Source organism: Gorilla gorilla, chromosome 19, assembly GCF_029281585.2.
Source record: "Gorilla gorilla gorilla isolate KB3781 chromosome 19, NHGRI_mGorGor1-v2.1_pri, whole genome shotgun sequence".
In the NCBI taxonomy this organism is placed as follows: domain Eukaryota; kingdom Metazoa; phylum Chordata; class Mammalia; order Primates; family Hominidae; genus Gorilla; species Gorilla gorilla.
Window position 1 is genome coordinate 17,143,345 of NC_073243.2, and position 13,584 is coordinate 17,156,928.

General features: G+C 57.9%; 1 protein-coding gene across 1 annotated transcript in view; it reads right to left on the bottom strand.

Annotated features, from left to right (window-relative positions):
- Nucleotides 1-12,786, bottom strand: part of RTN4RL1 (reticulon 4 receptor like 1) — a 94,179-nt gene extending 81,393 nt beyond the window's left edge. Inside the window, exon 1 of the mRNA XM_019013712.3 lies at nucleotides 12,287-12,786. Within this exon, the coding sequence (XP_018869257.2) occupies nucleotides 12,287-12,299 (13 nt within the window). The 5' untranslated portion in view covers nucleotides 12,300-12,786. The remainder of the gene's footprint in view (nucleotides 1-12,286) is intronic.
- Between the last annotated feature and the right edge of the window lie 798 nt (nucleotides 12,787-13,584).

The following is a 13,584-nucleotide window of genomic DNA, read 5'->3' on the forward strand; positions in this document are numbered from 1 at the left end:
ACCCCAGCTCCCTCACCCTGGAACATAAATAGCCCCGCTCCCTCACCCTGGAACATAAATACCCCAGCTCCCTCACCCTGGAACATAAATACCCCAGCTCCCTCACCCTGGAACATAAATACCCCAGCTCCCTCACCCTGGAACATAAATACCCCAGCTCCCTCACCCTGGAACATAAATACCCCAGCTCCCTCACCCTGGAACATAAATACCCCAGCTCCCTCACCCTGGAACATAAATACCCCTGCTCCCTCACCCTGGAACATAAATACCCCCGCTCCCTCACCCTGGAACATAAATACCCCAGCTCCCTCACCCTGGAACATAAATACCCCAGCTCTCTCACCCTGGAACATAAATAGCCCCGCTCCCTCACCCTGGAACATAAATACCCCAGCTCCCTCACCCTGGAACATAAACACCCCCGCTTCCTCACCCTGGAACATAAATACCCCAGCTCCCTCACCCTGGAACATAAATACCCCCGCTCCCTCACCCTGGAACATAAATACCCCAGCTCCCTCACCCTGGAACATAAATACCCCCGCTCCCTCACCCTGGAACATAAATACCCCAGCTCTCTCACCCTGGAACATAAATACCCCAGCTCCCTCACCCTGGAACATAAATACCCCCGCTCCCTCACCCTGGAACATAAATACCCCAGCTCTCTCACCCTGGAACATAAATACCCCCGCTCCCTCACCCTGGAACATAAATACCCCAGCTCCCTCACCCTGGAACATAAATACCCCAGCTCCCTCACCCTGGAACATAAATACCCCCGCTCCCTCACCCTGGAACATAAATACCCCAGCTCTCTCACCCTGGAACATAAATACCCCCGCTCCCTCACCCTGGAACATAAATACCCCAGCTCTCTCACCCTGGAACATAAATACCCCCGCTCCCTCACCCTGGAACATAAATACCCCAGCTCTCTCACCCTGGAACATAAATACCCCAGCTCCCTCACCCTGGAACATAAATACCCCCGCTCCCTCACCCTGGAACATAAATACCCCAGCTCTCTCACCCTGGAACATAAATACCCCCGCTCCCTCACCCTGGAACATAAATACCCCAGCTCTCTCACCCTGGAACATAAATACCCCCGCTCCCTCACCCTGGAACATAAATACCCCAGCTCTCTCACCCTGGAACATAAATACCCCCGCTCCCTCACCCTGGAACATAAATACCCCAGCTCCCTCACCCTGGAACATAAATACCCCAGCTCCCTCACCCTGGAACATAAATACCCCAGCTCCCTCACCCTGGAACATAAATACCCCAGCTCCCTCACCCATGGGGTTTGATAGCTTTGAGGTGTGGGTTCTAGACTGCATCCCAAAGTTGTGCAGCAGGGTTAAGCTCTGGTACCCACAGTGGTAATTACTTGACCCAGTGAGTCCCTGATTGGCTTCTCCCCTTCTCTGTTTCACCCTCTCACTCACTTCCTGGCATTTCCTTGGATCATTTCCCAAGTAAACTACTTGCTTGAATTTTTGAAACTCAGGCTGTGCTTCTGGGAAAATCTTTCGGTAACCTTTTGGGAGGGACACCCAGTGCCCATGGGGACTCACCCTTGGCCAACCCAGCTGGAAGTGGGAGGGTGTGGAATCCCACTGTTGAACTTGGACAGGCTAACCCTGGAGGACACAGAGCAGCATGAGGGATCTGGAGGGGCACAGGGTGGAGAAGTTGCAGTCTCCTCATGGAACTCACCAACCGGCGGGGAAGACAGATCACGTAAAAGTATTACCATCGCAACAAGGCAGGCTGAGTACCATGACAGGGACGTGCAGAGCCCCACAGAGCTCTCAGGACCCCCCACTCTCCCCATTCAAGGCGTGGAGGGACCTTCCCCAGAAGATGTGTATAAGTTGAGACCTGAGGATGGGAGTGCAGGGGAAGCAGCCATGGAGTGTTCTAGGCAGAATGAGCTGCTTGAGCAAATCCTTCAAGACAAAAGAACATGATTCAGGCTGGGCACGGTGGCTCATGCCTGTAATCCCAACGCTTTGGGAGGCCGACACAGGCAGATCACCTGAGGTCAGGAGTTCGAGACCAGCCTGGCCAACATGGCAAAACCTTGTCTCTACTAAAAATACAAAAATTAGCTGGGTGTGGTGGTGTGCATCTGTAATCCCAGCTACTCGGGAGGCTGAGACAGGAGAATCGCTTGAATCTGGGAGACAGAGGTTGCAGTGAGCTGAGATTGCGTCACTGCACTCCAGCCTGGACGACAGGGCAGGACTCCATCTCAAAGGAAAAAAAAAAAAGAACATGATTCAACCGAATCCAAAGAAGTTCGGTAGACCTGGAGCTCAGAGTTCAAAGCAGTGGGGAGAAAGAAGGCCAGAGCTGTGGTGGGGCCAGGGGGAAGGACATGGCAGACCATCCCCTGATGAAAAAGGGAATCGCTGAAGGGTTCTAAGAAGAGAGAGACAAGGGCACAGGGCACTGTGGAATCTGGCCACTGTGTAAGGCCTGGTTTCAGCAAAGGCAAGACAGGAGGCTGCTGGGAGGGTCAGGAGATGATGGTGGCCTGGGCTCAGGTGGAGGCACAGTGGGCAGTGGCGGAGGAGGTGCAAAGGGCATCATGGGAGAAGGGCAGGGCTTCGCGAGGCACAGAGGGTGTGGGAAGGGCAGGGGTCAGCTCTTGGGCTGGGGGTGGCTGGAGAGCAATGGTGCCAGATGCCATGATGGGGAAATTGCGGAAGAGGCAATTTCAGACACGCTGGGTTTGAGAGGCCTTTGAGGCCAGCAATGAGGGCACTGGGGGTCGGTGGGCAGGTGGCTCTGGACATCAGAGGCTGCAGACGGGATATCCAGGGAGTCAGTCAATGGCCGGCCACTGCAGCCACGGCCGTGCTGAAAGCCCCCAGAGCCAAGCATGGCGCTGCCCGGGGAGGTGCCACATTGGAGAGGTGGCAAGAGGAGGGAAGCTGGCCAAGACGGCCGAGAGGGGCAGCTGCAGAACCACGGAGGCTGCCATCAGGGAAGCCGGGGAAGCAGGACGGCCAACAGGGCCGATGCCCCAGAAGGTCAAGGAGATAAGGAAAATGTCTGTCGGGTTTAGCGTCAAGCCAGAGCAGTGACTGTGGATGCCGGGGAAAAAGCAGGGTCTGGCTTGAGGAGTGAGAGGTGAGAATAAGGAGACTCCAAGTGTGGACAACCCCTTCCTCAATCCGGGCGGAGAGAGCCGAGCGGCCGCAAGGGGTCCGAAAGGAGGGGATGCAACATCCCATCAGCCGCAGGTGACAGAACTCAAACCCCTCGCCCTGTGGACAGTGGACAGTCCTCCTTGTTAACACGCAATGCTCAGCACACCCAGTGGCTTCCTATGTCCTGCTAGGAGGGACCACAGGGGACTCCAGAGCCTCCAAGCTGGAGGGGCGGCCAGGGTGGCACCGAGGCCAAGGGAGGAAGCCCTTCTCCCTGGCTCTGGCTCTGATCATGGCCCCCCTGCCCTGGGCTCTGACATTAGGTACCATTTGAAGAAACTCCTGCTATTGAAAAACCTTTGAAGGCCGGGCGCGGTGGCTCATGCCTGTAATCCCAGCACTTTGGGAGGCTGAGTTGGGAGGATCACCTGAGGTTAGGAGTTCGAGACCAGCCTGGCCAACATAGTGAAACCCCGTTTCTACTAAAAATACAAAAATTAGCCAGTTGTGGTGGCAGGTGCCTGTAATCCCAGCTACTTGGGAGGCTGAGGCAGGAGAATCACTCGAACCCAGGAGGCAGAATTTGCAGTGAGCCAAGATCACACCACTGCACTGCAGCCTGGGTAACACAGCAAGACTCCATCTCAAAAACAAAAACAAAAAACAAAAAAAACTTTGAAAGACCACTGATCTAGTCATATTACAGATGGGTAAACTGAGGCCCAGAGACGAGGAGACATGTCTGGGGCTCTACTGAGTCCGCCCCGGAGCTGACCGAACACAGCCCCAGGGTGCCAGCTTCGGTGGTCTTTCCACAGCCCCACAGTTCCTGGAAAGAAAAGGGCCATGGCAAGGGCAAAGCCAGGGTTGCATACAGGGCTGCGGTGAGAGACGGAGTCTGGCAGCATGTGATGAGAGACAGAGAGACGCAGCGTGTGGCATGCGGCACATGCCAGTGACAGGCGGCAGCAGGCGGGCAGGTGGGTGGCCGGGCTGCAGCGCCAGAGCATAGCCATTGTCCCCAGCGTCCAGCCTGCCCAGGTGCCCCTCACTGGCCATCAAGTGACCTCCCTCGGCCCTGCCTCCCCTGAGGCTGGCCGGCTGTAGACCCCAGGCCCACCTCCACACGTGCTTCTTCCTTCTCCCAGCTTGCTCAGACAAGCCCATGAATAGAACATTAAAGGCAAAACCTTCTAAAAGGAAAAGCAGCTCCCTGGTAGGAGTCACCCCACTAAATGTCAAATGCAGAGCAAGGCTTCTTGCCTTGTGCGCTTCTCATTCATGGAGGCACCTTAGCCTCCATATCCCCATCATCCTATCGCCGTATAAATAAATCATGGTCAGGAGAATGCCAATTTCCCCCCTAGGGCCTCATGAATCTCTCAACATAAGCATATGTAAAGGCCCCCTTCACTGTGTGCTGGTCCTGGTGCCCAGAAAGAGATAGCAAACCCTGTGGGGATGATTTTGGAGGCAGAAGCAAACTGTCTACCACCTCAGTGGGCTGAAAGTTGGGAGCCCAGCTTTTGTCCTGATTTGGGAAAGACCCTTGCTCACGTAGTTGTCACCATGATGCCACTACCCTCTGGAATCAACTCAGTGAGCTGCCAAGTGGCCCATTGCTGGGGGCTGCAGTGGTCTGTCCCCTGGCAGACATGTCACGAGTCGTGCCCACCCACCCCCTGTGAGGGCGAGCCACACACCCACTCAGCAAGTGTTGTTCCTGACATGTGGCACACACAGCGCTGGCCTGCCCACTCCTGGGAGCCCCCGCCCCCACTGACTGGCTCACCATCGTGCCATGGCGCCAAGCCCTGCTAGTGGATCAATGGTGTGGGTGCCAGCAGAGGCTCTGGTGCACTAGGGTGTCCTGCTCTGCAACAGTGACCTCTGCCACACACACTACAGGGAGCCTGTTGCATGCTTTGCCAGGTGTGTTTCTGCACACGCACGCGCGCACACACACACACACACACACACACACACACACACACACTATGGTACCAACTCTTTTGCTGTGCCAGCACAGAGGTCTCCAGAGCGACTCTCCTGAATCAGATAGCAGGGGCTGTTTGCAGTTTTGTTTCTACGCTTCGCTGACTGGTTAGACAGTGATCACAGGTTTGGAAGCACGCGCCTCACCACAGCGGAGGAGGCCTCCACTCTGAAGCGGGATTCCACGCTCCTGCACCCTAAGATCAGCTAGACTCTCTGCCTTGTTTCATCTTCTTTCTTTTCCTAAAGAATCACGGGGAGAATTGACCTCTCTGGGACTCAACCGTGGCTGGAAGGGGACAGGAGAAGCCCTTTCTGGAGGACAGCTGAGCCCTGCAGCTGCCATCCTGCCTGGCAGGCTAGGGCTGGGCTGTGGGAAGGCCCCCCAGGAGGTAGGGAGCACTACAAGGCAAGAGGGGCAGGTATAGGTGGTGGAGCCAGTGTGTTCCGGGGCTGTGCTAGCAAGTCCATCAGGTCACCCTGGAGGGAAGCCAGGGACAGCAAACCATGGGGAGGGCTGAGATCCCAAGCAGAGCACAGCCCCCCAATAATCCATGGCCCTGGGCCTTCCTCAGAGGCATGAAAGCAGGCAGGAGGGTTCCTGGCCCACTGTCCCATCTCTGTCCCCAAGGAAGAAACCCGGGCAGGAGACAGAGGTGAGGACTGTGTCTTCCAGACACCGGGGGAGAGGGAGTAGGAGAGGACATATGAGACAGCAGCTCAGGCCCCAGGAGTCCCAGATCCCAGCCAGAGAGGCTCCTGAGGAACCGCAGAGGGGAGTGCATGGGAACCACCAGCAAGCTCTGCGAGAAGCCAGAAATGAATCAGCAGCGCCCAGTGCCCCACAAAACAAATGTCAGAGAAATCAAGACAGATGGGCACGTGAGACAGTGGAGCACAGAGGTCCAGAGGGCAAGGGAGAGGGTGGGCTTGACAGACAGAGCGGGGGCTGCATCCTGACTCAGCAGTGTGCCGGCTGGGTGGCCCAGGGAAAGGGACTCCAGCTAGCTATGCCTCAGTTTCCTCATCTGACATGGAGGAATGAGCACAGATGGATCCTGCAGGGTGGGGGTGGAGGTGGCATGAGATAAGGCGTGGAGCACACTCAGTGAGGCTGTAACAAGTGCTCAGTAAACATAAGCGGCTATTGGCAGCATGTGGACAGTGACGGGCAGGTGGGGAAGAGTAGGTTATTGCCTGCTGCCTGTTTCCAGCTAGCATCCATATCTCCTCCCAGCAGGCTTGGCTGGGCATGCTCTGTGAAGCCCGAGGTGGCTGGGACTCTTTCTAGTGATGGACACCAAGTCAGCGGGCTCCTCTCTCCAGTTCCTCGACATCCCTGGAGGCCCCTCTGCTCCTGCAGCCCTAGTCTTGGAGCTGATGGTTCCCTCAGTCTTCTCCAGGCCTTGGGGGGGCCCTCACGCTAGGGTCCCTTCCCAACTCCTCTCTCTGTCTCACTTCTGCCCAGGGAGGTCCGGCCACTGCACCCCGAGGAAAGGGCTGCTTCCGGCACTCTGCGTGGAGGTCCTGGCTTCTGCCGTCCCTGGAGGCTCCGTTCCCGTTTCGCCAGCTATTTTGCTGCCTCGGCCATCTGTTCCCTCCCTGTCATCTCCTCTCTGCTTTAACCTTAACCACTACTTCACTGCAGATGGCACCAGGCAGTTCTGTTCTCGACATCCTTCATGACGCCTGGCCCTCCTTCTCATCTCCAGCAAGTGAACTGCTCTGTCCTTTTTAAAGCCGCATCCCAAAGACACGGCCAGAGCTTGGAGTTGGATTCACCCCACACAACTCCCACTCCTTGATGCCATCTGCTTTCAACTCCACCACTGGCCAGGGGCAAACACCTACCCCTTCCCCTGCCTTTTCCTCCTGAGACTTCTTCTCAAACTCGGCCAAGAAGCTCTCCTGGCATGGACAGCGTGTCTGCTCCGGGTCTCTACCTGGTCTCCATCAACAGAGCCATGTAACCGCCCAGAGGGCTCCAGGTCCGCAAGCTGAGGCGGAGGCCAGAAACTCTGAAGTTCACTCCTACTGTGGAGGAACGAGGGCTCGTGCTGGGAGTTTGGGTCATGAACAGTTTCCCTGTAGAAAATGGACCTGAACACTCTGCAGTGAGGAATTGTTTCCCGTGCTGGCATGGTGGGAACCGAACCAAAACACATTTTCTATGTTGTCTGAGCTCACAGGGAACATCCCTCTGCTGTCCTTGCTGTTATTCTGGCATACTGGTGAGAAAATGCATGCATGGGCTTTACTTAGCAACTCGCTCTGCCTCTCCTCTCTGTCAGGGTGCTTCTCTAAAATCTCTCCTCTTGGCGTCTTTCTTCTGGCATAAGGACCCGGAGCTTTGAGGAGTGCAGCAGCCCAGAAGCTCCTAAGGAGAGAAGCTGTTTTGGTGAGATTGGTTCCACCAGGCTACATGCCTTGACTGGGACAGAAATGGGCTGGGAAGACCGAAATTTGACTTCTGCACCTGGATTTGGGCTAAAAAGTCTCACAGCTCGGCCTCCTTGATAAGGGTTCTTCTATCTCCCCTCTATACTTCCTCTGCAGCAGAAAAGAGTATCTTGGCCGCGCAGGGAACGCTCTTCTCTCACTCTCGCCACTGGGGTTAAGGGCAGCTATATTACTAATAGCTCCAAGTCTTGGTTGCCCCCGGAGAGAGGCAGAGATGTAGCCTGCCCACATCTGGACACTTGAAGACTCTCCAAACACCTAGAGGAGCTCTGGATTCAAGTGAAGCAACCATCTGATGCCACCACGGTCCCTCCTTCCCTTTGCCTTCCCTTCTTCCCACAAAAGAGAAGCCCAAATCCGCCACCAGACCAGCCCATCTGCCCGTGGAAACCAACGGAACCAAATGCATCGTACTGGGTTGCAGGCCTTAATCTAGCTCTCGCTGAATTATTCAGGGATGGCATTAACTTATAAATGAGTGTGTTTGACTGATTTTGTGGTTGATGTACAGATAAATTCTAATGAAAGACAGTTATAAGATTTTAAATTATTAATTAGACTGCCACTTAACAAAGCCTATTTGGCACTCTATTTTCTTGCTTAACAAGACAAAAACTTTAAGGAAAGGTTCTGTATTAGCCCAGAGGCTCTGGATTTGCATTCTGTTTTCATAGCTCTACACAAGAAAGCCACAGGTCCCGACCTTAAGTAGAGGCCACTTCTGGCAAAGCAAACCCCCCAGCGGGCCGCCCTTCCTTCCTGGATGTTGCCGGGTGGCTTGGGGCCTCGCCTGCCCTGCTGCCTCTCACCTCTTAACCAGAGGCTTGCTTTTAATATCCCTGGTTTTGCCGGCTAGGCTACGAGATGGAGAAGCAGGGAGGGCAGCTGCTGAAGCCTTCAGCTACCAGCACTGTCAGCAGCTTGGTCCCACTGGGGTTGTTCTAGTTCACAGAGGTGGGGCTGTGGCCAGTAGAGTCCTTTCATTAAGAGATGCAAGGCAGTCCCCTCAGTCCTCCCAAAATGTCATGCCAGGGGACAGCTTTACTAGGACAACCAGGAATCAGAGAGATGATCCTTATGGCCCAAGGTCTGCTCCGCCTTCCTCCTCCTCTGGGGCTTCATACCACTGCACCCCTCACTGCATAGGGCACCCCATTACCAAGACCATGAGCCCTGCCCTTTGCAGAAAGATGAGGGGTTTTTTCTCTTCCTTCCTTCCCACAGGATCTAGGGAGGGCTACTCTTTCTTCATCTTTCAAACCCTTTTCAGAATCATAATTAAATTATTACACTCCCTCAGGTCCAGGACCCCACATAGGGCTCTGCGTGTTATAGGCAAGAAAACAGCAAGAACTATTTAAACACATCCTATACCTTTTTTTTTTTGAGACAGAGTCTCGAATCTTCTCCTGGGCTGGAGTGCAGTGGTGCGATCTTGGCTCACTGCAACCTCCGCCTCCCGGATTCAAGCAATTATCCTGCCTCAACTTCCCAAGGAGCTGGGATTACAGGCATGAACCAGCACGCCCGGCTAATTTTTGTATTTTTAGTAGAGACGGGGTTTCACCATGTTGGCCAGGCTGGTCTCGAACTCCTGACCTCCGGTGATCCTCCCAACTCGGCCTCCCAAAGTTCTGGGATTACAGGTGTGAGCCACTGTGCCCGGCCTTTTTTTTTTTTTTTTTAAATAGGGTCTGGCTTTGTCCCCCAGGCTGGAGGGCAGTTGTACAATCTCGGCCCACTGCAGCCCCCACCTCTCAGACTCAAGTGATCCTCCCACCTCAGCCTCCCAAGTAGCTGGGACCACCAGTGTATGCCACTGCAAATTTTTTAAAATTTTGGCCAGGTGCAGTGACTCACACCTGTAATCCCAGCACTTCAGGAGGCCGAGGTGGGCGGATCACTTGAGACCAGGAGTTTGAGACCAGCCTGGCCAACGTGGCAAAACCCCATCTCTACTAAAAATACAAAAAATGAGTCAAGCATGGTGGCGTGCACCTGTAGTCCTAGCTACTTGGGAGGCTGAGGCAGGAGAATTGCTTGAATCTGGGAGGCAGAGGTTGCAGTTAGCTGAGATTGCACCACTGCACTCCAGCCTGGGCAACAGAGTGAAACTCTGTCTCAAAAAAAATTTTTTTTTATAGAGACGAAGTCCCACTCTGTTGCCCGAGCTGGCCTCGAACTCCTGGTCTCAAGTGATCCTCCTACCTCGGCCTCCCAAAATGCTGGGATTACAGCCATGAGCCACCGCACCTGGCCTCCTGTATCATTTTCGCTTGGAAACTTTGGGAAGAATTCTAGAAGCAGACACTTCAATGGCCACCTCCCTGGGCATTAGCCTCAGGCATGCTTTCGGCTTTGGGCGCCTACCTAGAATCCATACAGAGAATCTGAGTGTCCTATACAGGTGTGCAGAAGAAACTAATCCAAAAGATCAGGATCTGGGGCCAAGAGAGAAAACTGCCTGCCCAGGAAAGAACCAACACAAGTCACCCGTCCACACGATGCCCTAGGGGCGGTCTCCAGGTCACCCAGGCTGAGCCCAGCCCAGTGAAGGGCTTCTCTGCTCTGCTTCCTTTGGGCCAATCCAGGTGGAAACCTATCGGTGGAACCTCTTCAGCCAACCAGGCTGTGCAGGAAGGAAAAAACAGCCCGAGTGGCAAACACACGTGACTGCTAAGCCTCCGGTGGCCACCTCTTGTGCAGGGTAAGGAGCCTCCCCCCGGGGAGCGGCCCCCACAGTGCACTGGGCTCATCCACAGCTGGGCCTCTGGCTAGCCAGGGTGGGAGAGAAAGGTTCTCAGAGGCTGCTGGAGCCTCCCTGGGCACCTAAACCATATAAATAAAGTGCGTGGGCTGCTTGGTGGTTCATTTTTAACTATAAACTGCCAAAAGACAAAAGACCAAAAGGGAAATGAGATGTCAGTTCCTCTCCATTATCCCTATCACAGACCTGCAGCCCAGACATGGCGGCCTCTCAGAGCTGTCTGGGAAGCCTTCTCGACCGGGGCAAGTTTGCATGTTCCAGGCCCAAGTTTCTCAGACCCGGGCTTCTGCTCAGCTCTGTAAAAAGCACCTTCTCTGTGCAAAGACACTTTGGCCAGCACTGCTCGGTTGCTGAAAGGACTTTTTGTCCCTTTCTGCAGGGGAAAAGGAGAACCTGGGGTGTGTCTGCGAAGCGGTTTCTCCAACTAGCCCCAGAGACTCTTCCATACCACAGCGAAGGCAGCCGGCGTTTCCCCCTGAACTGCACCGACCCACGTGGAGGGCACAAGTCACACACAAGTTTGTTACTATTCCAGGACGACGGGGCAACTCAGCTTCCTCGGTCGGCCCAAGCTAGGACCACCACACGGCCTTCACTGCCCCACCAAAGGCGTGGTTCCTCCACCCACCTGCCTGACCTGCTTATATCTGGGTCTTCGCCATCACCTCCACATCTGCTTCTCTCCGCCCATCTTAGGGCTTCGCTTCCCCCCACCTCCCCCACGTCCCCCCCCACCCCCTCCCCGTGCGCGTTTTCTCCTTCCCCATCCTGCTGTGAGGTCAGAATCCTGTGCTTACGACACCTCGGTCTGTTGCCATGGAAACAGGGGCGGATTAAGGCTGGAGCGCCGAGCGCAGGGATCAGGCCCCTCCGCTACCTGAGCTCCCGCCTCAGCCGGCTCCCGCAGGGCCGGGGCAGCCAGCCGCAGGCGCCGCGGCTTCTCAGCCTCCTGGCCGGGCCAGGCGCGGAGGGGATCCCGGCGGGGCGCCACAGCCTGCTCGGGCCTGGGAGGGGAGAGAGGCAGACGCAGAGGCTGGAACAGCTGGTGGCGGGGCCCTTGGGCTCCCGGCGTGATCACCTGCCCTCCCAGGGCCCCGGGGACGGCGCCCCGCGTGGCAACCACGTGGGGGCGCGGCGGGACTTCCCCGGTGCCCGCACCAACTTTGCCGCGCTCGGTACCGGGCCGGGCTGCCGGGGCGTCTAGCTAAGGTGGTCGCGAAGCCAGCTGTCCTCAAGTTGAGCTGGGCACCGGTCGCGCACGCTGGCGGCACGGCTTTCGCGTCCCTCCGCTCCCAGCATAAGGAAAGTTTGAGGAACTGGACATCAGGCGCTGGCCGCTCCCCACCCTCAGCCGCTGGGTGCCCAGAGCCCATCCCTGGCGATCAGAGCAGAACTGCAGAGAAGACGTCCGCGTCCGGGCCCCGTCTGGGGAGCTAGGGCGCGCGGGGAGCGCCCGGGCCGCGCGGTCACTGACCGCTGGCTGCACAGGGGCGCCGTGCGGACTCGGCCTCCACAAAGCGGCAGAAGCAAGGGCGTGTGCCCGCGCAGGGGATGGCGGCTGCAAGTGCAAAACTTTATCCCAGCAAAGCAAAGGTCCCAGGAGGCCGGCTCCCCTTCCACCACCGGCCGCTCACTCTGGTCTCCGACTGACCCCTCCGGGCCGGATCTCTAGGCCTGGCCACTCGATCCATGGAGAAAACCCCGTGTCTCACAACTGGCCACTGACGGGAGCTGAGCCCTAGCAGCAGCCCCTCGGCGGGTGCGCCCGGCAAAACCCACCAGCCCGCCGGGGGCTACTTCCCGGACCGGGAACCCCGGCGCCGGGCGGCTCCCGGGCTCGCGGCTCTTTCCGGAGTGCGTTCAACTTCAACTTGCCCCTGCGGCTCCAACTCACCTTTGCGAAGCATGTTGGCCACGGGGCCGCCGCTCCGAGGTCGGCCTAGGCGCACTCCCTCCCAGGGTCCAGATTCAAATCCCTGGGCGCCAGCTGCAGCTAATCCGAGCGCGTCGAGGCGGTGGCAAGCCGGGGATCCGCTCGTGCCCGCTGGCCCGGCCCCGCAGGGGCATGGTGAGCTCCAGCCCCGCGCCGAGGGCACCGGCGCCCGCAAGCAACCGTGGTGCTGCCCGGCAGCCCCGCGCGCTTGCTCAGCCCCGGGGCGAGCGGCTTGCTCCGCGGAGCCGGCGGCCTGCTTCTGCCACCCGGAGCACTTTGCAGGCGGTTTTGAGGGGGGACGCCGCCCCCTGGCCCGCCGGCCGCAGCCCCCTCCTCTCCGCCCCCTCGGACCACCGCCGCCGCAGCTGCAGCAAAAGGGCGCTCGCACGCACCGCCGAGCTCCAGGGAAAGCGCCCGGCGCGCGTTTGCAGGACCGAGCGATCGGCGGAGCGGGGCGCCTCCCTTCCTCCCCCCCGGCTTCCCCCTCCTCTCCTCCTCCCTCCCTCCCTTGCTCTCTAGCTCCCTCCCTCTCGCTCCGCTCCCCGCCCCCGCTCACGGAGCGCCTCCCATACAAAATTTATGAAAGTGCTCTCAGCTCGCAGTGCCGAGCGCCGTCCTATTCCCAAGGCAGCAGCGCTCAGCCGCGCGGCGCCGCCTCCCAAGGTGTTTTCACTGCGCCCGCCCCCGGGGAAGATGCTCGGCCCGCGTCCGTCCAGGCACCTGCCCCAGTCCCCAGGCCGGTCCTCGGACCACTCCACGCCCCTCCCCGGCCCCGCAGGCCTCCTGGAGCCCGAACCCGCAGCCCAGCCCCCGCCCGCTCGCCCTTCGCGGCTGGAGGTCACCGGGAGACGCGGCTGGGACGCGAGGACCGCCGCCCAGAGTACGGATCGCGTGTCCGCTCCCTGCCCCGTCTCCTCCCTGACCAGCGCCCCTTCTCCCAGTCTCGACGGCTCTTCCCCGCACTGAACAGCTCCAGCGAACCCGGCTGCCCCGCACCCCGAGTCCCAGGACACTGTTCTTTTGTGGGGAGAGGAGGGGACCAAGCATTCGGAAAGGGCCAGCTGCAAATTCCAGGGAGAAGGAAGGACCCGTGGGGGTTCGGGTGGGCTGTCTCCGCCTGGGTGGGGTAGGGGGGGGTCTCTGATCTCCCTTGGTCCACACAGACCCCGCCAGGGGGTTCGCGGAAAATGGAGGAGGCGCCGCTTGGAAAGCGGGTCCCGCAGGGGCCTGTTGAGCTGAGGGAAGAGAAGGTTCGGGCC